This window comes from Procambarus clarkii, chromosome 6 (genome assembly GCF_040958095.1).
Source record: "Procambarus clarkii isolate CNS0578487 chromosome 6, FALCON_Pclarkii_2.0, whole genome shotgun sequence".
NCBI classification, from domain to species: domain Eukaryota; kingdom Metazoa; phylum Arthropoda; class Malacostraca; order Decapoda; family Cambaridae; genus Procambarus; species Procambarus clarkii.
Genome location: NC_091155.1, coordinates 41162625 through 41189180, shown reverse-complemented (window position 1 = coordinate 41189180; position 26556 = coordinate 41162625). Strand labels below are relative to the sequence as shown.

The 26556-nt window shown below is 43.8% G+C and overlaps 1 protein-coding gene across 1 annotated transcript in view; it reads right to left on the bottom strand.

The window, feature by feature from the left end:
* The window catches only part of LOC123754136 (WD repeat-containing protein 20), a 40979-nt gene extending 15332 nt beyond the window's left edge, over positions 1 to 25647 (bottom strand). The window contains exons 1-2 of the mRNA XM_045736337.2: positions 25340 to 25647; positions 2126 to 2314 (exon numbers count right to left, since the gene is read on the bottom strand). Coding sequence (XP_045592293.1) covers positions 2126 to 2314; positions 25340 to 25621 — 471 coding nt within the window. The 5' untranslated portion in view covers positions 25622 to 25647. The remainder of the gene's footprint in view (positions 1 to 2125; positions 2315 to 25339) is intronic.
* Positions 25648 to 26556: the final 909 nt, after the last annotated feature.

Sequence of the window (26556 nt, the reverse complement as noted above, 5' to 3'; positions counted from 1 at the left end):
TTTGTCTGTTTATTATTAAAGTTGAATTTACTGAAATCTCTTCCGCCGGGCATCGGAACTGGTTTTGAAGGTCTATTCCCCATGCTTGTTGGACACCATGGTATGTTGTTTGGGCACCATGGCATGGTATTCAAACAACATAGTGGCTACAACAAAATTGCATGACAAAAAGAGACAGCAGCCAGCAGACGACGCCATCTCCGTCACCAAAATGGCTCCTCCCAACATACTCCTTTTGCTATTATTACACTATATACACATGTTATATATATATATATATATAGGTATCTACATTTGTGTTCACCATAGTGAACCACTAAGCTAGAATGTTGAGTGCAGACAGTAACAGGTGGCCACACAGTCAGCAGATGATGCTATCTCCCTTCCTCAGCATTACTCCTCCCACCATACTACGCATAGCGCTAATTATCACAAGAGTCCTGCTATTATCAGAATATTGGTAATTTTTACCAGTCAGGGATCTTCTGTAATACTATCATCATTAAATAATACCAGTTACATATATATATTTTGACATTTTTAGGTGATGCTGTGGTCACAAGCTGAACAGCAGTGCTATTAGTTCATGCTGCGTGCACCAGCCTTGGCTGCTCACTCAGTACTGAGGCTCTCACACTTGCCTGACAGCTGAGTGGATAGCGCTTTGGATTCATAGTCCTGAGGATCCAGGTTCGATTCCCGGTGGAGGCAGAAACAAACGGGCAGTTTCTTTCACCCTGATGACCCTGCTACCTAGTAGTAAATAGGTACCTGGGAATTAGACAGCTGCTATGGGCTGCTTCCTTTGAGGGGTGTAACAAAAAAAAGGACTGGTCAAGGACCGGGCCACGGGGACGCTAAGCCCTGAAATCATCTCAAGATGAGCTAGATGACCCGGAATGCTGTCCACAATTTTTTTTTTAAATGGCATTTGTTTACACGAGCCCCAAGGAAGCTGGTGTGAACCCCGTGTAGTCGTAGGACTTTTAAACCTTACGTGGTATTCCCAACCATACATAGCTGTGGTATGCACTTCTGCGACAGTTACTCACCCCAGCTAAACAGTGGTGCCTCGATTAACGAATTTAATCCGTTCCAGCACCGAGCTCATCATGTGAAACGCTTGTCTTGCAAAACAACAACACTGTCGTTGGAGGCATCCGAGAACCAGCGGGAACGCTAGGAAGCACCATGTGGTTTGCTCGTAAATCAAGACAAATTTTTCTGCGAGTGGCTTGCTCATTACTCGAAATGCTCATAACTGGAGTTGCTCGTCACTCGAGGTTCCACTGTTTATGTATTGCACAGTTTAAGAGTTAAAAAGACTTAAATGTATATAAACGGTACTTTGTGGTGGGCCCATCAGTGGCTCTCTGATCCCCTTCCTAGCATAAAAAAGTCACTATGCTCTTCAAAGTCTTGTCACCAAAAATCGTATACATTACAGGGTAATCATATCGGAAGACCTTGCTTTTAAAAATGAATTAAAGGTATATATAAACGGTTCTTTCTTGTGGATCCATTGGCGACTCTCTGATCCCCTCCCTTTCAAGTGTGTCAGTTGTTTTTTGATGGTACATAACCGATGGGTTGACACCTGATAAGACTATGAGCTGCCACAGTGGCCACCTAGTGGCTGGAGTTTGTAACTAACCTGGACTGTACCTGTAAGAGGAAAATAAGCCAACTACTGTACAGTACAGTGTTCCTAGTTGTCACACTTGTTCACATTTTCCCCTTGTTTTGTTTTGCCTTACCTTTCTGGTGACACACACACTGTTTTGGGTGGTCTAGTATTCCCTGTTCCTCCCACCTCTTTCACTGGACCTAACCCTTCCCTCCCACAAAAAATAAATTACTGATCAGCTTGATGGGGTTTTGGGAGTAGTTTTATTCCCCAAGCCCGGCCCGAGGCCAGGCTCGACTTGAGAGAGCTTGGTCCAACAGGCTGTTGCTTGGAACAGCCCGCAGGTCCACATGTCCACTTTCTCTTGATGTCCACTGTTGTTCAGGCAATATCTCTTATACTCCATCAAGTAAGCCACCATACTAGTCAATGCAGGAATGCAAGGAAAGGGACTGATGAATCAGTTAGGATAGACATAAAAAAATAAGCGCTACTGACCTCGCCAGCATTATATGCTTTATTAACTTCCTTGGTGATGGGGTCTATAAGTTGTACTTGACCCCCCAACAAGCCCACTAGCAGGGACACGCCATCAGCATTTGCCGTTGTTGCATTGAAGTCGTGGCAAGTTGGCACGTCCTCTTTGTTGTAGGCTCTTTTGTCTATAGGTTTGGTTAAGTCTGCTGCCTGGAAAAAATTGAATTATAAAACAAACATACAAGTATGGTATTGCTAGGGTATGATATTATAGTACTACTGTGTATATATTGATAAATTAAGTATGAATTCCAGTGATCTCCATTTTCTTTAAAATTTGAAAAACCACACATTAGTCTTATTTAAAATGTAAAGCACAATGTCTACCAATGTGGCAAATTATTATTTATTTCCCAGAGATCCTAAATGCAATTTTTTTTTAACACTATTTCACCTCTTTATTATTTGGCCATGTATTGTAAAGTTATCCAATTTCCAAACACTTAACCACTGTACTGCACCACCCGACATGACACGGGGTATGGCGGTGCGCCAGTCGACATGTGAGCAATGTTAGGATATCGCAAGATTGAAAACGCGAGTGGTGGGTTGGTTACGAGATGGAGGCGTAAGGCCTGTAGTGAGTGGCAGCCATCTTGAAAAAAATTCCCAGCATTCCCCAGGGCCACGGGCAGGCTCAGTTATAATTGACCAACCATGGCTGATTCATGTGCCTCCTGCTCCCAATCCCCTGTTGGATGCGGTGTTGAAAGATCGCTGTCTGAAGGGAAAATTCGGACATTATTGTTTCAAGAAGAAAAGGGTAGTGATATTGATGAACCAAGGAACTATAGATCTAACAGAAGTGTCCAATACAAGAGATATAGACACAAATGCGAATGAAACAGCGAGCGTGTCCTGTACAGGGCGAGCGCCAGTCATGCTGCAGCCTAACAGACCATCGCACTTGCCAGTATTATCACTGTCTATCTGTGTCATCTTCCATTTTTGACAAAAGTGATACTATAGATGAAATATTTTCTGTGTTCAGTGATGCTGCTTCTGATACAAGTACAGTAGCATAGATGAACCGAGTGTTAGGGCTTCCATGGTGGAGGTATTAGGCAGATATTTGCTGTCTCGGCAGCATGTCATGCCAAGCGCCTCAATGGTTTCCCCTCATGAGGGCACTGACGCCAGTACACACAGAGTAATCACACTAACATGATATGTCAATGAGATGACAGTCAATGTTGAGATAGACTCATGATGTGTCATTCTTTTATGTAGTATTTATGTATGGTTTTGGAAGCCTCTAGATTCTCACTACCTTAACCACTTAACTGCGCCAACCGAGTATTCTCGGTCGGCGGGAAACTGCGCCAACCGAGAAAACTCTTTGAATTTTCGGTACCAATTCTAAATGTGTACGAGGCTGGTTGTGTACGAAATGAACTCTTAGGACCTCCAGTGAGAGGCAGCCATCTTAGAAAAAATTCCCAGAATGCCCTAGGGCTGCTGGCTGGGTTAGTACTGAATGAGCAACCATGGGTGGTGCACATGCCTCTGGCTCCCAAACACCTGTCCGACGCGGTGTTGAAAGATAATGCTCTGTCGGTGAAATTCAAACCTTATTGTTTGAAGAACATAAGGGTCATAATATTGGTGAAGCTAGGAGCAGTAAGGACCTAACACAAAGGTCGGTTGCAAGTGATACAGCACCTATGAGGACAATACAGTAAGCGTATACAGTTGTAGCTCTGAGCGTCACCCTTGCAATCCTATGCTATCTCCAATTTATGTAAATGATACATAGATGAATCGTTTTCTGCATTCAGTGATGATGCATCTGATACAAATAGCATAGAAGAACAATGTTTGCGGCTTCCATGGTGGTGTTTTCCATAGATATTTTCAAGAATACCTGAATCTCTTCCTAACTGATGGACACACTTTGAGGCTAGCTGAATCTCTTTCTGACTGACGGACACTCCTGAGGTAAGCTGAATCTCTTCCTGTGTGGGACCATACAAAGCGATCTTTTCAAGACTACCTTACAAATTGATCTTTTCCTATAATATTTTCAATACTTCCTTATACTTTACAAGCTTGGCTACATACAACCTACATGTACTAAAGCCAAGGGTGTACGTGAGTGCGTTATTTGCAAGCACACAGAATGAAGAAACAGGAAGCGAAAATTTATCTGTACCTGGTGCACTGAGAGCGAAGTCGCGCTGTGTACCATGGGCTACTTCGTTGATTATTACTCGCTTCCGAAGTACTGAGTGTGTAATACAGTGTGTTACTGTGTAAATAGTGTGTGAAACTGTACATATTGTAATTTTAGTGAATTTTAACAGGTAATATTGCGACAAACATTTATTATGAACACATTACTGACACATGTACCACAGTTCCAGGGAACATTATGAACGTTCTACTGTATACATATTGTAAAGGACACAAATATACATCATATATGATAAAAAAACAAATAAAACTGCATTGGAAATACATAAAACAAATAATTGAAAATATATTTGTGGCAACACCCGGTGCTTGTATGGCTCGCACGACCGTGTCTGGGTGAGTCACGCACTGGCGACCAGCCCCTGATGACGTCACAGCGCACCTTGTCCACGTCCCCACAGCCAAAGTAAGTGGAATTTGGTACTTATTTTTACATAGACATGTTCAGGGAAGGGAATTTATCATTTTACGAAGAAAAAAAGAATTTTTGGGGAACACTTCATTTCATGCGCACCAGGGGAATTTCTCAATAAACTCCGCGCAGCACGGTGGTTAAACATTACTACCGAAAACTGAACTTTCAAGCAGAACTCACCAATTCGAAAACAAGCCAACTAACATAAAATCACAACCACTGTGCCACTGTGCACCTCCCACCTCCCTGGGAGGGGAAAGGTGGAGCCCCAGATCCCTGCGCTGGCCATCCAACCCAAGTTTAGAGACTGAATGCAAAAAACGTGAATACCACCGATAACAGGGAAGGAGAGATGCCGGGGAGCCTCCGAGACTCACCCAGAAAATGGAATTTCATTACATTCCATGCTGGTTTTTTGTGGAGAGCCCCTCCAGCTAACCGGAGCTACCTAAGCAAAGAAAAATGAAAAAAGGGATTTACCTGGGAGACGGCCGCTACTCGCACCTCAACTCGAAGTCGAGACAACTGGTTGCAACCTGTGACCCAAAACGACAAAGGCCCAACTAGGGCCAGGAACATTAATGAGGTACCGCGGCCAGGACCCTGTTCGACCTCCAAAACCCTTGCACCCGAATGTCACCCCAAGACCTATTACCAAAAACGGCAGCTAAAGCAGCAATTTCCGAACATCATGGGCACGAGGATAGACCACTGGCTGGCTGAACCAAATAACCCTGTGGACGACCTGGGAGATCTGAACCCCCGGAACAGGAAACAAGGGAAACCGGGTCAACCCAAAGCGTGTCCCCGGCCACCAAGGCCGTAGCGCGCAAATAACGGTGAAGACTCGCAACCAGACAACACATGATGCACCCCCGACCAAGCCAACCACGCATCAACAACCCAAGGAACCCCCCTCCAGAAAACCGTTGTCTCGTTCTTTGCCAGAAAAGAAGGAGACAGCTGCAAATGAACAAACCTTCCACCAGGACCGAAAGAGCAGAAACCCCTGTGCAAGGAAAGCATGAAGCTCCTGGACCCCCCCCCCCCAGAGGCCAATGCCAACAAGAAGAGCACCTTATCAAAAGAATCCCGAACTAAAGAGGCCATCACAAAACTGAGGAGAAGAGAGAGAAGCCGGTCCACCGACCAGGATGGCTCAGGCGATGCATGAACAAGCCGGAGGTGAAACAATGCACGAGACAGCTTGCGAAATGGGCTAAAGTAACATCCACACCGAACGCAAGCTGGAGGGGCTCCGCCAGCAGCGCACAATCAGAGGCAATGTATCGGACTGGAGAAATGTTACAAGTGGAGTACCACAGGGTTCAGTTCTTGTACAGGTGATGTTCATTGTCTACAAACGATCTACCAGTTGGTATACAGAATTATATGAACATGTTTGCTGATGATGCTAAGATAATAGGAAGGATAAGAAACTTAGATAATTGTCATGCCCTTCAAGATGACCTGGACAAAATAAGTATATGGAGCACCACTTGGCAAATGGAATTTAATGTGAATAAATGTCATGTTATGGAATGTGGAATAGGAGAACATAGACCCCACACAACCTATAAATTATGTGAGAAATCTTTAAAGAATTCTGATAAAGAAAGAGATCTAGGGGTGGTTCTAGATAGAAAACTATCACCTGAGGAAAGAACACCACATAAAGAACATTGTGCAAGGAGCCTATGCCACGCTTTCTAACTTCTAAATTGATTTAAAATACATGGATGGCGAAATACTAAAGAAATTGTTCATGACTTTTGTTAGGCCAAAGCTAGAATATGCAGCTGTTGTGTGGTGCCCATATCTTAAGCAGCACATCAACAAACTGGAAAAGGTGCAAAGACATGCTACTAAGTGGCTCCCAGAACTGAAGGGCAAGAGCTACGAGGAGAGGTTAGAGGCATTAAATATGCCAAAACTAGAAGACGGAAGAAAAAGCGGTGATATGATCACTACGTACAAAATAGTAACAGGAATTGATAAAATCAATAGGAAAGATTTCGAGACCTGGAACTTCAAGAACAAGAGGTCATAGATTTAAACTGACTAAACAAAGATGCCGAAGAAATATAAGAAAATTCACTTTCGCAAACAGCAAATGTGTGGTAGATGGTTGGAATAAGTTAGGTGAGAATGTGGTGGAGGTCAAAACCGTCAGTAGTTCCAAAGGCGACAGTATTCAGCATAAGATGATGGTCTTAAAACAGCTAAGAGAGAAAGGACAAAACAACCTGATCCGAAACCAAAGACAACCTAGGAAGAGAAAAAATATAACGAAAGGACTGCCAGGAGACTTTATACTACTACCAAGAAAAAACACGTAGGTGGAACACCAACGAAACCACCTGATCACCATACAAGTACTGTAGTGATAAACCCACATCAGAAAGACCCGACGCGAATATCGGAGAAGACCGAACCAGCCATGTACAGGACCGAACCGATCTGCTGAAAGAGGCGGAGCCGCGAAAAAGTCCCCGGGTTCGGACACCAAGCAAGCGGCGCCAGAAACCAAGGCTGGGCCAGCCACCAAGGGGCCAGCAGGACTACTCTTCCCTGGTAAGTCTCCAACCGAGCCAGAACCCAAAGCAACAGCTGAACCGGAGGGAAGAGGTACAGGTAACCCCACCTTGACTAGTCCTGCCGAAAGGCATCGACCCAGACGGCCTTGCAGTCGGGGAAGGACACCACATATACTGGGAGATACCGCGACCACACCGATGCGAAGAGATCCACCTCCGGGCACCTGTATGTCTGGCAGAGCCAACTGAACCAGTCGACCTCGACCGACCATTCTGTGGATAGAAGAATGAATCGGGACAGCCCATCCGCCAGGACACTGGACACGCTCTGAATGTGAACTGCCAGGATAGCTAAACCCCAAGAACTCGGCCAACAAATCACCTGAAGCGACCAGCCCCCAAAGAGCCAAGGACTGCATCAAACCCTCTCGGTTCAGGCAATGAACCACTGGGGCGTAGTCCGAATGGAGCCGGATCGTCGATCCACAAGTGACACGAACCCTCTGAAGTGTGAGTGTGAAGAACCACACTGCTGCGAACTCCCACTGTGCTGTGAGCCCAATGGAAGGACGGACCCCACCAACCCTGGCTGGCCTGGTAAACATTGGTCACAAAGTCCCAGTCGAGAGATGGAGCGTCCGTGAACACATCAAGCGAGGGCTTGGGTAGGTGCCATAGCACTGAACAAAAAAAAAACTGAAAAGGAAGCCAGCAACGCAGCATTTGACTCAAGGCCACCGGAGGCCGAACCCAGTGATCGCGAGAGTGGCTGAAGGGACGGCCCCGAAGCAACCAGAACAGCCGCTGAAGTCAGACTCGACCCAGCGGGTAAACTAGCACGGCGAAGTTCAGACTCCCATATAGCTGCTTGAGCAACTGCCGAGTGACCCAGGAGCCCCCAAAAAACAGTAGAAGGTGGGACTGCAGCCACAACAATGCCTTCAGAGGGAGGGACAAGGAAGCGGTTTTAGAGTCCCACACAAGATCCAGCCAAGTTCGAACACGAGATAGGACCAGAATAGACTTCCTCCAATTCATCAAAAACCCGAACCTGGTGAGCAGGGAAAGAACCACACAGCTCGCGAGCAGACATGCAGAGCGACTGGGAGCCCACACCCAGTACCATCCTTTGCAGATGACACTAGGATTTTTATGAGAGTTGACAACATAGAGGATATGGCTAACCTCCAATCAAATGTAAATCAGGTCTTTCTATTGGGCTACAGAAAATAATATGGTGTTTAACGAAGATAAGTTTCAGCTCATGTGCTACGGAAAAAAATTAAATATAAAAACAGAAACCACGTACAAAACTCGGTCAAATCATAACATAGAACGAAAAGGCAATGTAAAGGATTTGGGTGTACTTATGTCGGAAGACATTTAACCCTTAGACCGCGCATATTACCATGCATATTGGGGGCCCGGTAGGGAAAAATATTTGAATTTAAACAAAAAATTTAAAATGTTAAACAAATCGCCAACGCATACATTGGCTTCAGTGTCGTGAAACTTTCATCAAAATATTTTCAGAAATTGATTTTAGACAAACAAAAAAAAAATAAAAACATTTTGTTGATAGTAAAAAAAGAGAGATGCAAGCACCTGTCCTATGCTCAAAAGAAGAAGAATAGTAGTAAGAAGTGTCCACAAAGTGGATATGCAGCTGGTGCCTTTATATCATTGCTGAGAAATACATAATAACAAATAATAATGAGTAACTATGTTAACCCTTTAACTGTGCAACGCGCCTGCAGGCCCACGTCTTGGGTGCGTTACGCGCCTCCAGGTATTTGTATTTTTCACGTTCCATTCAAAACTCCCGCGGCTACATGGGGTTCACATCAGCTTCCTCAGGGCTCTTGTAAACAGACACCATCTTTAAAAAAAATCATGGTCCACATTCCCGGATGCGAGAGCCTCAGTAGTGAGCGAGCAACAAAGGCTGGCGCTCACAGCATGAGCGCACAGCTCTGCTGTTTAGCATGTGACCACAGCATCGCCTAATAATGTCAAAATATACGTATATATAACCTGTATTATTTAGCCATGATAGTATTATAGAAGAGCCTGAGTGTGATAATGACTGGGTACAATGTTCAAATATCAGTGATTCAATGCTGTTCACGATGTTCACAGCACTAGCCACAGCACCACAGCATTATTTTGTCCATCTAGGAATCTTCAAATGACTTCTTAGGTTCCTTTTCAAAATAAACTTGTGGTCAATTATTCATTTGCAGGAATTAGTGACCAGGATTGTGGTTATAATTAGCGTTGTGCGTAGTATTGTGAAAGGAGGAATTTTGGTGAGGGAGGGAGAGAATTGAGGTGGCCTCACTATGTGTGGCAGCTACTCTTGTTTTGTTCATCATACTAGCTTCGTGGTTCGTTATGGGGAACACATATGTACATGGGTATATACAGAGAGTGTGTGTGTATATAGTGTAATAACAGCAACAGGAATATGCTGAGGGGAGCTATTTTTGTGAGGGAGGTGACGTCGTAATCGTAGTGTCGTCTGCCGTGCGATTTCTCATGCAGTGTATGGTGGCCACTGTACTGTTTGGACACAATACCGGGTTACTTGTATAGTTCCGGTAAATAAAATATGTAGATAGGTATATATAACATGTGTAAATAGTGTAATAAAAACAATAACAGTATGGTGGGAGGAGCAATGTTGGCGAGTAAGATGTTGGAGTGAGGGAGACTGGCTGGGTGTGACTGCTCACACTCGCAGTGTTCTGAATGTGTTGATGGTGAATGTATATAGTGTACGACAGTGTATATAGTGTACATACGTTGTACATATACATAAATGAACATGAAACATTGGTGTGAATAACTATGATGGGAGGAGCAATGTGCGAATACAATGTTGGAGGAGTGAGGGAGGGCTGGCTGGGTGTGGCTGCTCACACTCGCGGTGTTCTGAATGTGTTGATGGTGAATGTATATAGTGTGTGACAGTGTATAGTCTGTAAATAGATTGTATATATACATAAATTAGCATGATACATAGTAAATATGTGCAACATATGTGTACACAAGTGTCATGCACGTAACACAGTGTCTTCTGACAGTACGGATGTTGTACTGCCATAATATAGTGTACGTGTTCATTATACAGTGGCACCTCGATTAACGAGTTTAATCCGTTCTGGCACCGAGCTCGTTATGTGGAAAACTCGTCTTAAGAAACAAATTTCCCCATTTAAAATAAAGGAAATAAATTTAATCCGTTCCACTCCCAAAAACATCCATACTTGTATGACATTTTATAATGTAAATATAATACTGCACATGTAATTATAAATGTTTTGTTGTACCATTTTCATGTTTACTTTACCTTATGAGGAGTCGTTGCTGGCTTGAGGGAGACGATGGAGAGGTGGGAAGGAGGAGAGGGGTTATGGTGTGGAAGGAGAATCCACCTCTGAGTCAGGCGGGCTCTCTCTTTTTAGGAATTTCACCCCACTGGGACTGGGTTGTGGTTCACTATCACTGGCTCTACTTTTCCCTACTTTTGCAAAGAACGTATCTATTGACAATTGCTTTTGTCTGTTTTAGGATGCTCCTAAAACGAGACAGCAAATTGTCATTAAACATGTTGACACACCGGGTTGTCACTGCTTTATCAGGGCAGCTTTTCCAAGAATGCGTTCACCTTTTCAAATATTCCCAACACTTCCCTGATCTCCCTGGAAGAGGCAGCATCCTCCCTTACCTCCTCATCCCCTTACTAATGGTGCAAATTGTTGATGAGGACCTGCCATACTCTCTTGTGAGATCAGTCACACAGACACCACACTTATGCTTTGCTATATTTCCTTCTTCAAATCCACCGTAATTGTGTCTTTCTTCATCTTGACAACGCTATCTCTAGCAAGCAGCTTCTTTTGCGACTTCGTGTGTTACAAATTGCAGTCACAAAACCATAAAAAAAACAAAGAAAAGCGCAAATAAATGCAGAGGGATGCTTGTCGTGCGTGATACAACAACAACACTGGCGTCGGAGGCGTCCGAGAATTTGCGAGAACCTGCGAGACGCTAGGAAGCACCATGTGGTTTTGCTCATTAATAGAGGTGAAGCTCGTCAATAGAGACAAATTTGCTGCGAGTGGCTCGCTCGTTACTCGAAATGCTCGTAGATAGAGCAGCTCATTAATCAAGGTGCCACTGTACATAGCATTAGCACGTAAAAACAAATAAAATGTATTTGGAACTGTGCGCAAAAAATGAACAAAAATATATTCGCGGCAACTCGTGCGTCCCGCCCCGGGCGCCCTACTGGCCCAGGGAGCGTACGTCACGGGCGAACGGGGAATGACGACGTCACGCGCCAACTTACGGACCCCATAGCAGCCAAAGTAAGTACAATTTCGACATTTTTTGACATACCCATACTGAGGGAAGGGTTTTTGACACTTTAAAAAAACAAAAGAATTTTTTCAAGAGAATTTATTTCCTGTACACGGGAGGGGGGGTCATATCTGGAGGCAGCACAGTTAAGGGGTTAATATGCTCTATTTTGTTATATATCATATAAACACACTGTCCAATGTTAATATATATATATTATTTTCATCCATATCCCAAAAATATTTTTTTAAGGGAATATTTTTTTTTAAGATTTCAGTTTTTTCTCCCCTGTTTATTATCTGATTTTGTTGTAAATTTTACATCCTGGAGAATGCATATATTTCCCAAACAATGTGAAGATAAAATGAAATTGGTCAACAAATAAATCAGTCAACTCGCAAAACTTGGGAATTTTTTTTTTTTTTTTTTAGCTGCTTTTTCTCCAATTTCAAACTACTGTACTAGTATTTACTTTATCTCTTTAGGTTGTTTTGATGATTAGGGACAATATTAGGCATTTTTCCCTTATATAAAATATACCCCAAATATATCCCCTAAATCATTATACAGTGGTACCTCGGATTATGAGCGTTTCTGTTTACGAGTTTTTCGGGTTACGAGCAGGACTTGCTCGGAAAATTTACATTGGAATACGAGCATTGCCTCGGAATACGAGGGTGTTGATACGCGTACAGGCCGACCTAGCACGTGGTGGCATGGCGATCGCCCCTCAGTTTACCAGAGCCTTGTGCCCAGTGACTATCCCACCTGAATTCTTCACAAGGATTAACAGTTTTTGTCGGATTTTTCGCCATTTGAGCAAAAAAGTTGTTTATTATATATCTCCTCATGGGTCCCAAGAAAGCCACTGGTAAGGTTCAACCTAAGAAAATAGTTGTAAGTAGAGACAGTAGAGGATGTTCCTTCCTCATTAAGAAAATGTGTGAAGTATGGGAAGAACTGCAAAGTTTTGTTGAAAAAACTCACCCAGATAAAGCTGTAGCAGGCCGTTGCATTGACCTTTTAAATGACAATGTGATGTCTTAATACAGTACAGACAAGTGTTGCAAAGAAGGAAAAAAAATCTTCAATGGATCATTTCGTTGTGAGAAAATCGAGCAGTGAGCCACAACCAGGACCTAGTGGCAGGCAGTAACACCTTCCAAACAGTAACACCTCTCCTTACCATACGCCATACGCCAACAGCAGTCATCAGCAATGGTAAGTAATAACTTGAACGTACTTTTGTAGCGTTGATTTGGATGAATTAGATATAAAATTTAGTTTGAAGTGAGTTTTTGGGTAGTCAGGAACAGATTAATTCATTTCTCATTATTTCTTATGGGGAAAATTAGCTTCGGATTGCGAGCTGTCTCCAGGAACGGATTAAACTCTTAAACCGAGGTTCCCCTGTAATTATTATAATTATCCCTATATTTTGTGTTTTTTTTTTCTTTACTTCATTTCAACACACATTGACCTACAACTTTCACATATTGGAGTACGAATGCCAAACAATGTTTATTAAAACATACAATTAAATTAACAAATTAAAACTACCTTTATTCATTGTTGATAACTTCAATTATCTCTGAAACTAGAGTTTCAACTTTGAGTGGCTTCTAAAATTCCAGTTTTTGACCGATTCACTATTTTGACATACAGTACAGTGGTACCTCGGAATGCGAGTGTCCCTGTATGCGAGTTTTTCGGAAGACGAGCAGGATTTCCTCGGAAAATATGTCTCGGAAGGCGAGGGTTACCTCGGAACGCGAGTTTGTTGATACGTGTACAGGCCGACTGGCGCGTGGTGGCACGGCGATCGCGCCTCAGTTTACCAGTGTCTCGTGTCCAGTGACTATCCCACCTGAATTCTTCACAAGGATTTACAGTTTTTTATCGTTTTTTTGGCCATTTGAGCATAAAAGTTGTCATTATATATCTTGCCATGGGTCTCAAGAAAGCCATTGGTAAGGTTCAACCTAAGAAAATAGCTGTGAGTAGAGGCAGTAGAGGATGTCCCTTCTTGATTAAGAAAATGTGTGAAGTATGGGAAGAACTGCAAAGTTTTTTTTGAAAACACTCACCCAGATAAAGCTGTAGCAGGCCGTTGCATTGACCTTTTAAATGATAATGTGATGTCTTACTACAGACAAGTGTTAAAATGTAGGGAAAAACAAGTGTCATTAGATAAATTCTTAGTAAAACAAGCAAGTCCTAGTGGTATGCAGGCAAAATGTGCCAGAGTGTGCATACCAGTGAAGTCCTCACTGCCTGATGTTATAATGGAAGGGGACTCCCCTTCCAAACAGTAACTCCTCTCTTCCTCCCACCTCCTCACCATCTTCCATACACCTACAGCATTCAACAGCAAGGTAAGTAATAACTTGAACATAGTTTTGTAGGATTATTTAGATGAATTAGGTATAAAAATTTAGTTTGATGTGGGGTTTTTGGGGTAGTCAGGAACGGATTAATTCATTTCCCTTTATTTCTTATGGGGAAATTAGCTTCGGAATGCGAGTTTTCGGAATACGAGGCGTCTCCAGGAACCAATTGAACTCTTAAACTGAGGTATGCCTGTATTGTGTGCTCAGCTGTGTTCTACAATCCCTTCAGAATGGATTTTTCATAAACTTTATACAATTGGAGTTATAATTTTTTTTGGTCTATATTTGCCGCATATTTCAAATGCGTTATTGACGATTTTTTTTACAGTAAACTATACTGAAAATCTATATACTAATTTGATGAAAATAAAGATCATATGCTATTCTGAGAGAATAATAACATTAAATGAACAATTGGTGATAGTTCATATTTTTTATTCCGAATTGAAACACTTAAGTTTTCAATATTCAATTTTAAAATTAATTTTGATTATCTTGTTTTTCAAGTTACGCTACGATCATTTAGACAAAGTTGGAGCATTTGCCTAGTTGATTATGCAACAAAAATGGGAAAGTGTTTGTGCAAGGTTTAAAAACTTAGGTTAAATTATTTTGTCAAATCGTATATGTATGTATTGCGCGGTTTAAGGGTTAAAGAACACAATAAAGTAGCTGTCACAACTGCAAGAAAAATGACAGGTTGGATAACAAGAACCTTTCAAACTAAAGATGCTATACCAATGATGATACTTTTCAAGATGCTAGTGCTCTCTAGAGTGGAATACTGTTGCACAATGACAGCCCATTTCAAAGCTGAGAAATTGCTGACCTGGAGAGCAAGCAGAGATTCTTTACTGCTAAAATCCACTCTGTAAAACATCTAAACTATTGGGACCGACTAAAATGCCTAAATCTGTATTCTCTTAAGTGCAGGCAGGAGAGATACATAATAATTTACACGTGGAAAAATATTAGAAGGGCTGGTCCCAAACCTGCACACAGAAATAACATCACATAAGATCAGAAGGCATGGCAGGATGTGCAGAATACCCCCCGTTGAAGAGCAGAGGTGCAATAGGTACTCTAAGTGAGAACTCTATCAACATCAGAGGCCTGAGACTGTTCAACATGCTTCCACTACACATAAGGGGCATTACTGGCTGATCCCTCACAGTGTTCACCTTCAAATGATACCTGATCAACCAGGCTGTGAACCCACACGTCGGGCTGCGAGCAGCCGCGTCCAACCGCCTGGCTGACCAGTCCAGCAACCAGGAGGCCTGGTCGAGGACCGGGCCGCGGGGACACTGAGCCCTGAAATCATCGCAAGGTAACAGCAAGGTAACTGCAAATTACCTCAAGCCCATCATCACAGCAAAAATCTGCTATCAAAACTATAACAAACTCTGTCTTCAGACAAAACACAAATCCCTCTGCTTAAGTCTCATAATTAACATGCTAAACATACACTCACTCCAAAAATTCTCATGTGCTATTTACATGTACAAAACCTTGTTCTTAAATGCTAATCTTGACCTAAAACTTTTCTTTCATAGATGTAATAAAACCCATGAGCACCATACGAGAAATAAATATCTTTCTATGGAAAGCCCCTTCGGCTCCTCAGAGCTATACCGAGTTGATGCGTATATATTAGATCGTGGCAACAGTCAATCGAAGAAGTTCTAAGCCTATCAGGGACCAGAGCCAGAACCTGGCCCCCCTCAAGAGAGAGTCACGAGGAGCAATGACCTAAAGACATGCCCCGTGTAATTGGAAGCAGTCTTTGTCTGCCATCTACCAGGTCAGACACCCAGAAAGGTAGGAATTCCAAAACAAACTACTGCTGGCCAAAAATTGCAAACCAAAAGCCGAACTAGCAAACAGAACTTCCCCTATCAAAAACAAGGAAACATGATGTCACCACAACCACTGCGCATCCGTCTGCGCAACATTCCCCCTCCCTGGGAGGGGGATGGGGGGGTCCCAGACCTCTACGTTGGCAACTCTCCTCAGTTCAAGAGGCTGTTGTGTTGGCGACGGTCAATCACTCTGGCTCCACTCTTTGTGCGGTACTGCTTAGCGGTGTTGTTGCTCTATGTTGGTGGTGTGCGAGCCAGGAGTAACACAAGCGTACTGGGACTGCATGCACCTAGGGCTACCTTCCCTAGGTGCCCCGTAAGTACAGTGGTACCTCGGCTTACGAGCATCCCTGGTTACGAGTTTTTCGGGTTACGAGCAGGATTTGCTCGGAAAATTTGCATCGGGTTACGAGGGTTGCCTCAGGATACGAGTTTGTTGATGCGCGTACGGGCCGACCTAGCGCGTGGTGGCTCGGTGATCGCCGCTCAGTTTGCCAGTGCCTTGCACCCAGTGACTATCCCGCCTGAATTCTTCACAAGGATTTATCGTTTATTTTCGGAGTTTTTGCTATTTGAGCATAGAATTTGTTATAATATACATCGCAATGGGTCCCAAGAAAGCCAGTGGTAAGGTTCAAGGCAAAAAATCGCATGTGAGGATGACAATAGAGGAAAAGCAAGAGATCATTCGGAAGCATGAAAATGGTTCACGTGTTGTTGAACTTTGTAGGCAGTACAACAAATCCACATCAATGATATGCACTATACTTTCCAAGAAAAAGGACATTATGAGTGCCAAAGTGGTAAAAGGAGTATCAACAATCACGAAACAAAGACCACAAATAGTTGAGAAAGTGGAAAAGTTGTTATTAATTTGGATACACGACAAGGAGTTAGCGGGCGATAGTGTTTCAGAAGGCCATCATTTGTGAGAAAGCCAGGGTATTGCACGAAGACCTTGTAAAGAAAACCCCTGGAACGAGTGCAGAAAGAGACTTTAAGGCAAGCAGGGGATGGTTTGAGAAATTTAGAAAAAGAAGCGGTATTCATAGTGTTGTGAGGCATGGGGAGGCTGCCAGCTCAGACAAACCAGCCGCTGAGAAATTTATTGAAGAATTTAAGGAGTTTACAGAGGCTGAGGGTTACCTACCGCAACAGGTGTTTAATTGTGATGAAACAGGACTGTTCTGGAAAAAGATTGCCTAAGAGGACATACATTACCAAGGAGGAAAAAGCATTGCCCGGACACAAGCCTATGAAAGATAGGTTTATGCTTGTGCTGTGTTCAAATGCGAGTGGCGATTTGAAAATTAAACCCTTGCTAGTGTATCATTCTGAAAATCCAAGGGTTTTCAAACAGTATAAAGTGCAGAAAACCCATTTGTGTGTGATGTGGAAGGCTAATAATAAGGCATGGGTGACTGGGATTTTTTTTTTCAGAGTGGGTGAATGAAGTGGTGTGCCCTGCCATAGAAAAATATCTGCAGAAGAAACATTTGCCACTCAAGGCCCTGCTTCTCCTCGACAATGCTCCTGCTCATCCTCCAGGCTTGGAAGATGATTTGTTGCCAAAATACAATAAATTCCTCAGAGTAAAGTTCCTTCCTCCTAACACCACTCCTCTAATTCAGCCTATGGACCAGAAAATCATAGCGAATTTTAAGAAACTTTATGAAAGGGCACTTTTCCGGAAATGTTTTGAAGTGACTGAAGCCACAAACCTCACCCTCAAAGAGTTCTGGAAACACCATTTTAACATTTGTAGTGCTTTAAAACTCGTTGACAAAGCCTGGCAAGAAGTGACCCAAAGAACCCTGATCTCTGGCTGGAGAAAATTGTGGCCTGAATATGTGACAGAACTACACTTTTGAGGAGTTTGAGCCTGTAAATGATGTGCCTACTGTTGAGGAAATTGTTGCTCTGGGCCAGGAAATGGGCTTGGAATTGGATGGTGATGATGTGGAGGAGTTGGTGGAAGAACACAACGAAGAACTGACCACCGAAGAACGCCAAGCCCTTCAAAAGGAACAGCAAGACGACCGAGCTGATTCGCCAGTGGAGGAGGATGAGGCAGTAGCGAATGTCCCTTCTGGAGAAATTAAGAAGGTGTGTCAGATGTGGGAAGAGATTCAAACTTTTATTGAAAAGACTCACCCAGAGAAAGCTGTAGTAGGCCGTTGCCTTAATCTTTTCAATGACAATGTGATGCCTCACTACAGAGACATCTTGCACAGAAGGGAAAAAAAGCTTTCACAGACAGATATGTTGTGAGAACATCGAGCAGTGAGCCACAACCAGGACCTAGTTGTATGCAGGCAAAACGTGCCAGAGAATGCACCCCTGAGAGGTCATCACTGCCTGATGTTATAATGGAAGGGGACTCCCCTTCCAAACAGTAACACCTCTCCTCCTCCCCCCCCTCCTCACCATCGTCCATACGCCTACAGCATTCATCACCAATGGTAAGTAATAACTTGAACATAGTTTTGTAGTGTAGATTTAGTTGAATTAAGTATAAAATTTAGTTTGAAGTGAGGTTTTTGGGTAGTCTGGAACGGATTAATTCATTTCCCATTATTTCTTATGGGGAAATTAGCTTCGGGTTACGAGTTTTGTGGTTACGAGCTGTCTCCAGGAACGGATTAAACTCTTAAACCGAGGTACCACTGTACTGCCTTTGCGGCTGAGGGTTATCTTCCATGAGCCGTTCAGGAGCAGCTACCTCCGTGTGGTTCTGTTGCTGCTCAGCGATTGCCCGCCCATTGGGTTCAGCTGGGGTGGATCTTACTCCTGTTTGCCTTTGGGTAGAAGGTAGTTTTGGCACTGGCTGGGGTGCGGGGTACTGTGCAGCTGTCTGATATACACATAGCGACCGTTCAGTTCACCTGGAGACATTGTGCTTTTGCGGGGTTTTTCCTTTTGTTTTTGTTTTGATTTGCCTGGTGGGAGTCGACCATTCTCAAGTTGATTGTGAGAATGGCCCATTCTCAAGTCACAATCCATGGGACCACAATGGACCATCCCTGGACCATTTTCAAGTCACAATCGACTTAAAAATGGTCCAGAACGGATCGAACCGCCGTCGTCCCTTCACTTTCTAGTGTGTGGTTTGGCCAACATATTTCAGCCACATTATTGTGACTCCTCGTCTGCACTTGTAGGATTTTGGTGGCTGTGCCAGTAGCACAAGCACTCAGTATAGTGTGGAGGAAGAGCTTGGACACGGGGGAGATACCAGATGCACTTAAAGTGGCAAACATAGCCCCTCTACATAAGGGAGGGAGTAAAACATTGGCAAAGAATTATAGACCAGTTGCACTAACGACGCACATAATAAAAGTATTTGAGAGAGTGATTAGGAGTCAGGTCACCAATTTCATGCAGACCAATGACCTTCACAACCCAGGCCAACATGGATTTCGAGCAGGAAGATCGTGACTCTCACAGCTACTTGATCACTATGACAGTCACTGAGGCATTAGAAGAAAAACAGAATGCTGATGTGATATACACGGACTTCGTAAAGGCTTTTGATAAATGTGACCATGGAGTGATAGCACACAAAATGAAGTCAATGGGAATAACCGGTAAAGTAGGACGCTGGATACTCAGTTTTCTGTTAAACAGAACTCGGTGAGTAACAGTCAATCATATAAAATCAAGTCCAAGCGCAGTTAAAAGCTCTGTACCTCAGGGTACAGTCCTTGCACTGATGCTTTTCCTTATTCTCATATCAGATATAGACAAAAATACAAGTCACAGTTCGTATCATCCTTTGTAGATGACACAAAAATCAGTATGAAAATCTCGACTGAAGACATCGAAAAACTTCAAGCTGATATTAATACAGTTTTCGACTGGGCAACAGAAAATAACATGATGTTTAACTACTCAGGTACAGTAAAAATGAGGACCTTAAACATAATACAGGGTACAAAACACAATCAAATGTGCCCATGGTAGGAAAACAGCATGTAAAGGATTTGGGAATAATGATGTCTGACGACCTAACGTTTAGGGAGCATAACCAAGCAAATATAGCGTCAGCCAGAAAAATGATTGGATGGATTACGAGAACTTTCAAATCCAGGGATCCCATCACAATGGTTGTAATATGCAAATCACTTGTGTTGTCCCGTCTTGAGTACTGCTCAATACTCACTTCCCCCTTCACAGCAGGAGAGATTGCTGAAATAGAGGGAATACAGAGAACATATACAGCATACATAGACGCGATAAAGCACCTGAATTACTGGGATCGTCTCAAAGTCCTCCAAATGTACTCACTAGAAAGAAGACGAGAGAGATATCAAATAATATACACGTGGAAGAAACTGGAGGGCCAGGTCCAAAATCTACACAGTAAAATATCAACGTACTAGAGTGAACGATATGGAAGAAAATGCAGAATAGAACCAGTGAAGAGCAGGGGTACCATAGGCACAATCAGAGAACACTGTATAAACATCAGAAGTCCAGGGTTGTTCAACACCCTCCCAGCGAGCATAAGAAATATTGCCGGATCAACCGTGGACATCTTCAAGAGGAAACTAGATTGTTTCCTTCAAGGAGTGTCGGACCAACCGGGCTATGGTGGGTACAGTATGTGGGCCTGCAGGCCGCTCCTAGTGGACCAAACTCTCACAAGTCAAGCTTGGCCTCAGGCCGGGCTTGGGGAGTAGAACAACTCCCAGAACCCCATCAACCAGGTATCAACCATATCGAACCCCTGCGGTTCAGACAATGAATCCCCGGGGAGCAGTCTGAATGGACTCAAGACGGGACAGCACAAGTGACTTGAAGAGTACAACCATTGTGATGGGATTCCTGGATCCTTGGCTTTTTGGGACTGGCCACTTCAGATGATTCGTCTACCGAGTTCTCGGGGTTTGGCTCTCTTGGCGGTTCACGTTCAAGGGGTGTCAAACGTCCTGGCGGACGGTCTGTCTCAGTTCAATCCCCTATCCATCGAATGGACGGTCGGCATCGACTCATTCAGTTGGCTCTGCCGTACGTACTGGTGCCTGGAGGTGGACCTCTTTGCATCGGCATGGTCGAGGTGTCTTCCAGTGAAAGTGGCGCTCTTACAAGACTGAGGTCGTTGGGGTCAATGCCTTTCAACTGGACTAGTAAAGGTTGGGTTATCTGTACCTCTTCCCACCGGTTCGGTTGTTGCTCCGGGTCTTGGCTCGCTTGGAGACACTTACCAGGGGAGAGTAGTCCTGTTGGCTCTTTGGTGGCTGGCCCAGCCCTGGTTTCAGGCGCTTCTTGCTCGATGTCCGAACCCGAGGGTCTTGCCGCGGCTCCACCTCTTTCAGCAGATTGGTCCGCTCCGGTACGTGGCTGGTTCGATCTTCTCCGCTCTTCGCGTCTGGTCTTTTTGACATGGGATTATCACCACTTGTATGGTGATCAGGTGGCTTAGTTGATGGTGTCCCACCTGGGAGTTTCGTCTCGACGGCAGTATGAAATTTCCTGCCGGTCCTTTCGGCACTTTGTCTCTTCGTAAGTTGTCTTCGATTTCTGGTCGGGTTGTTTTGTCCTTTCTCTTTGTCCCTTTGCCTTGGTTGTTTCAAGACCATCTTATGCCAAATACTGTCGCCTCGTATCATGCGGCGCTGGCGGAGCCGCTGCAGCTTGCATTTGGCGTGGATGTCACTTCTGCTCCGTTCCGCAAGCATTCTCAGGTGTTGTTTCACTTGCGGCCTGCTCATGCGTCACCCGAGCCGTCCTGGTCGTTGGACCAGGTGCTTTCTTCTCTATCTTATACTAGGTTTGTGGTGGCCCCTTTGGTTTAGGACTGTTTTTCTACAGTTCTTTTCTTGTTGGCATTGGCCTCGGGAGGTCGGGTCGGAGAGGTTCATGCTCTCCTCCGGCGCAGGGGTTTCTGCTCTTTTGGTCCTGGCGGTTGTTTCTTCGTTTGCAGCCATCTTCTCTTCTGGCGAAGAATGAGTCTGCTGCTTTCCGAAGGCGTCCTCGAGTTGGTGATGCTTGGTTGGTTCGGCCGGGAATGCATCACGTTTTATGTCCGGTTGTGGCTCTTTGCCGTTATTTGCACGCCATGGCCTCTGTAGTTCGGCTTTCGGTTTGCAATTTTTGACCAGCAGTAGTTTGTTTTGGAATTCCTACCTTTCTGGGTGCCTGACCTGGTAGATGGCAGACAAAGACTGCTTCCAATTACACGGGTGGGTCTTTAGGCCATTGCTCCTCGTGCCTCTCGAGGGGGCCAGGTTCTGGCTCTGGTCCCTGATAGGCCTAGAACTTCTTCGATTGACTGTTGCCACGGTCAAATACATACACATCATGCCAGTATAGCTCTGAGGAGCCTCCGGGTCTTACCCAGAAAATGGCGTTTCATTACAGTCAACGCTGGTTTTTTAACCACTGCACTGCGCCAAACAACAAATGTCGTTTTGAGAGTTGTGCGTTTTTTTTTACTTAGGCTATATTTTAATGTTTTTTAAATAATTGTTTTCATCACTCTGTGCTTTGAAGTGAAAATAGCCGAGTTTGGAAACATTGAGATTAACTTTACCTGATCATTTATAAAAACAAAAATATGTCCTTAACAATTGCACTATGAAGCTTTTGCCAAAAACAGGTGCACAGTTCCGGGGTTAATATCCCCAGTCGGGTTAAATCTGTGAAAACACTCCATGCAAATAAAAGAACCCAGTCTTTGGAACTCGCTCCCTGACAAATTAAAAAATTTTCCAACTTATGCCCTATTCAAAAGTAAAACCAAAACGTACCTAATTTCATCTTCACAGTTTCCTACCTTGTGCTTCAAACTCTCACTGTATCTTGTACAGTACTAACCACTTCCCCAATATTAGTACTTAAGACTAATTTACCTGTATAATCACCTCTGTCAATTTATATTGTAGTTGTTGATATAAGACCTTGCTACAATGTACCTTTTTATCTTACCTAATATGTTAGATTAAGGACCTGCCAGAAATGCTATGCGTCTTGGTGGCTTTCCAATAATAAAAAAATATACAAATCTTATGTAATCTCACCAACCCATTGTACGTTGTGAATAAATTATCATTATTATTATTATTTTAACTTATTGTGTCGCGGGACAGGCAGCCAGCTTATACATACAGTACATGCAAGGTTCATATCAAGGCTAGGCTAGGCTCATTTTTATCCCTAGTCCGAACACTGGACTCGAAAATGAGACCAACAAAAAAATATTTGTATAAAATTCATTTTTTATCCGATCGATTTTGAGATAGTTTCAAAATGAGCGCCTTTAATTTGTGCACAATATGATACCATAATGAAAGATGTAACATGAAACTTGATGTCAAAACACTTGAAAGATTACAAATACGTTTTTGGGCCAAATTTTATAATTTGTTAAAATCCTATTTATTGTGCTAATATTATGGGACTAGTTTTAAAATACGCACCTTTATATTGCGAACAATTTGATACCAAAACGAAAGACGTAACATGAAAATTGATGTTATCAAAGTGAACGAGTATACACATTAGGCCGTGGTGTGCAAATTGGTGCTCGTTCATGGGAAACTTTAGGCTTTGCTGTGGGGAGTCACGCCGGGCTTTTGGACATTATATGCATATACACCTGTAGGGAATTCTATTGTGAACAAAATGATACCAAAACGAATGACGTAATACGACAATTAAGGTGAGAAAACTGAAACGAGTATACACATTTTTGGTGTTGCTGTGCTCGTCTGCATGCCGGAGACATGACCTTTAAATTTGCAATGCGCATGCCAAGCGCATTAACCCTCTGTGGTGATGGCCTTAATAACCCTCCGTGGTGATGGCCTTAATAACCCTCCGTGGTGGTGGCCTTAATAACCCTCCGTGGTGGTGGCCTTAATAACCCTCCGTGGTGGTGGCCTTAATAACCCTCCGTGGAGGTGGCCTTAATAACCCTCCGTGGTGGTGGCCTTAATAACCCTCCGTGGAGGTGGCCTTAATAACCCTCCGTGGTGGTGGCCTTAATAACCCTCCGTGGTGGTGGCCTTAATAACCCTCCGTGGTGGTGGCCTTAATAACCCTCCGTGGAGGTGGCCTTAATAACCCTCCGTGGTGGTGGCCTTAATAACCCTCCGTGGAGGTGGCCTTAATAACCCTCCGTGGTGGTGGCCTTAATAACCCTCCGTGGAGGTGGCCTTAATAACCCTCCGTGGTGGTGGCCTTAATAACCCTCCGTGGTGGTGGCCTTAATAACCCTCCGTGGTGGTGGCCTTAATAACCCTCCGTGGTGGTGGCCTTAATAACCCTCCGTGGTGGTGGCCTTAATAACCCTCCGTGGTGGTGGCCTTAATAACCCTCCGTGGTGATGGCCTTAATAACCCTCCGTGGTGATGGCCTTAATAACCCTCCATGGTGATGGCCTTAATAACCTTCCGTGGTGGTGGCCTTAATAACCCTCCGTGGTGGTGGCCTTAATAACCCTCCGTGGTGGTGGCCTTAATAACCCTCTGGAGTTTGATAAGCCACAAGTCTAATGCCCCACCACCGTTCCATGGTACCAATACATAATATACACAGGAGAGACAAATTACTTCAGTACATGTAGCATAATATAATCCTACATATTAACACATGTAGCATCATGGCAGGGAGCAGGAGGCAGCCCTCACCTCCACACACACACATATTAATTATGCCAAAACTAGAAGACAGAAGAAAAAGAGGTGACATGACCACTACATACAAAATAGTAACAGGAATTGATAAAATCGATAGGTAAGATTTCCCGAGACCTGGAACTTTAAGAACAAGACGTCATAGATATAAACTAGCTAAACACAGATGCCGAAGAAATATAACAAAATTCACTCTCGCAGACAGAGTGGTAGACGGTTGGAACAAGTTAGGTGAGAAGGTGGTGGAGGCCAAGACCGTCAGTAGTTTCAAAGCGTTATATGACAAAGAGTGCTGGGAAGACGGGACACCACGAGCGTAGCTCTCATCCTGTAACTACACTTAGGTAATTACACACACACATTTGAGTACCCACATGAGCCACAGGGATATTAGAAAGACCTTGTTCAGTGTGGGAGTAGTTAACAGGTGGAATGCATTAGGCAGTGATGTGGTGGAGGCTGACTCCATACACAGTTTATAATGTAGATATGATAGAGCCCAATAGGCTCAGGAACCTGTACACCAGTTGATTGACAGTTGAGAGGCGGGAGGAGAGAGCCAGAGCTCAACCCCCACAAGCACACCTAGGCCAGTACAACACCCCCCCCCCCCCTGGCACTGTCCTGGCCCCGTGGCAGCAGTGACAGGCCGTGACAGTGACCTGTCATGTGAGTGCCACCATCCCTGGGGGGAAAATGGCCACTAAATCACTACTCCCTAAGGTACTCACCTGCCTGACGCCCGGCGCCACCCACACACACACCCCTACGTACCTTCTTAATGCCTCTATACGTATATACAAACAGTTCTCGGCCGTAATTGAAACATATTTTGGTTCTATCGCCGTTTATCGCGCTAATATTGCCACTGGCGTCGGGTAAAGTGACGAAGGAGACCCTGACGGCGGGTATAGTGCCACTCCCGCCGCTGTTATTGTACGCTATACGGTTGGGTCTACTGTATTCTGAGAGTGGCAGTAAGCGGTAGACGCCTTCTATCGTCGTGAACTGAGTCTTTATGTCATCCTTGGCGCCCGCATCACCTGCCACCGCCATGTTTTCCTTCACTGACGGATCACAACGGCAGGTTCAACTACCCGCCCAACACCCCCACCTAAACTCTCACACTTATCACCCTTATTTCTCACTGATACACTCTTATACATCCATGAATAGCCATGGTAAACTACCCGGGGTTAAATTCAGTTAATCTCCCGAGCTGTGGGATATTTACGGTCAGGTACTGATATCAATTAATCGGTGAGTAAGGCTACTGCATACATGTTTAAAGGCACAAAAATACTTTCCTGATTTTTTTTACTAATATAATTGTTATTTTATTCATGCGTATAAGCTTTAATCGCCCAAATTGGCTGCATATTGTTGTTACAATGATTTACAGCGAGTACTTGAGCGATTTCATTGATGGGGCAAGAAGTCCCGTATGGTGCAGGGCGCATGCGCGCGCTCGTACTCGCAGCCGGTGAATGTCTCCTCTTGTATACAACTCTTAATTACTCATCTATTAATCCAAGGACAACTAAATCTATTTTTCACATCTGTATCGTAATTAATATACACTGGAGGTTCATAATTACCGCAGTTGCAGTATAGTGATACAATTATATGGTTAATTAAAAATAATTATGTAATATAGACCTATATAGCCACGAGGATGGCTCATGGAATCTAATTTTATATTTCAAAAGCTTGGCAAGACTGTATTAAGACCAGCTGATGCCCTAAGCTGAGCACAATAACAGTATCCCACGAGGGCCTTCCGTCGCTGTAGCTACAATAAAGACAATTAGACTCAAGTGGCCGAGATGAAGTATTTTCCTCAAGGTCTTCCCCCGCGCCACAACACAACTATATTAAAAATAAACATTTTTTTGCTGTCGTTATTTAACGCTAAAAACCAGACAACAATATAAGCCAATTAATGTTACCTATAACTATATAGGGCAACAGAAAATAAAATTATAATTTTC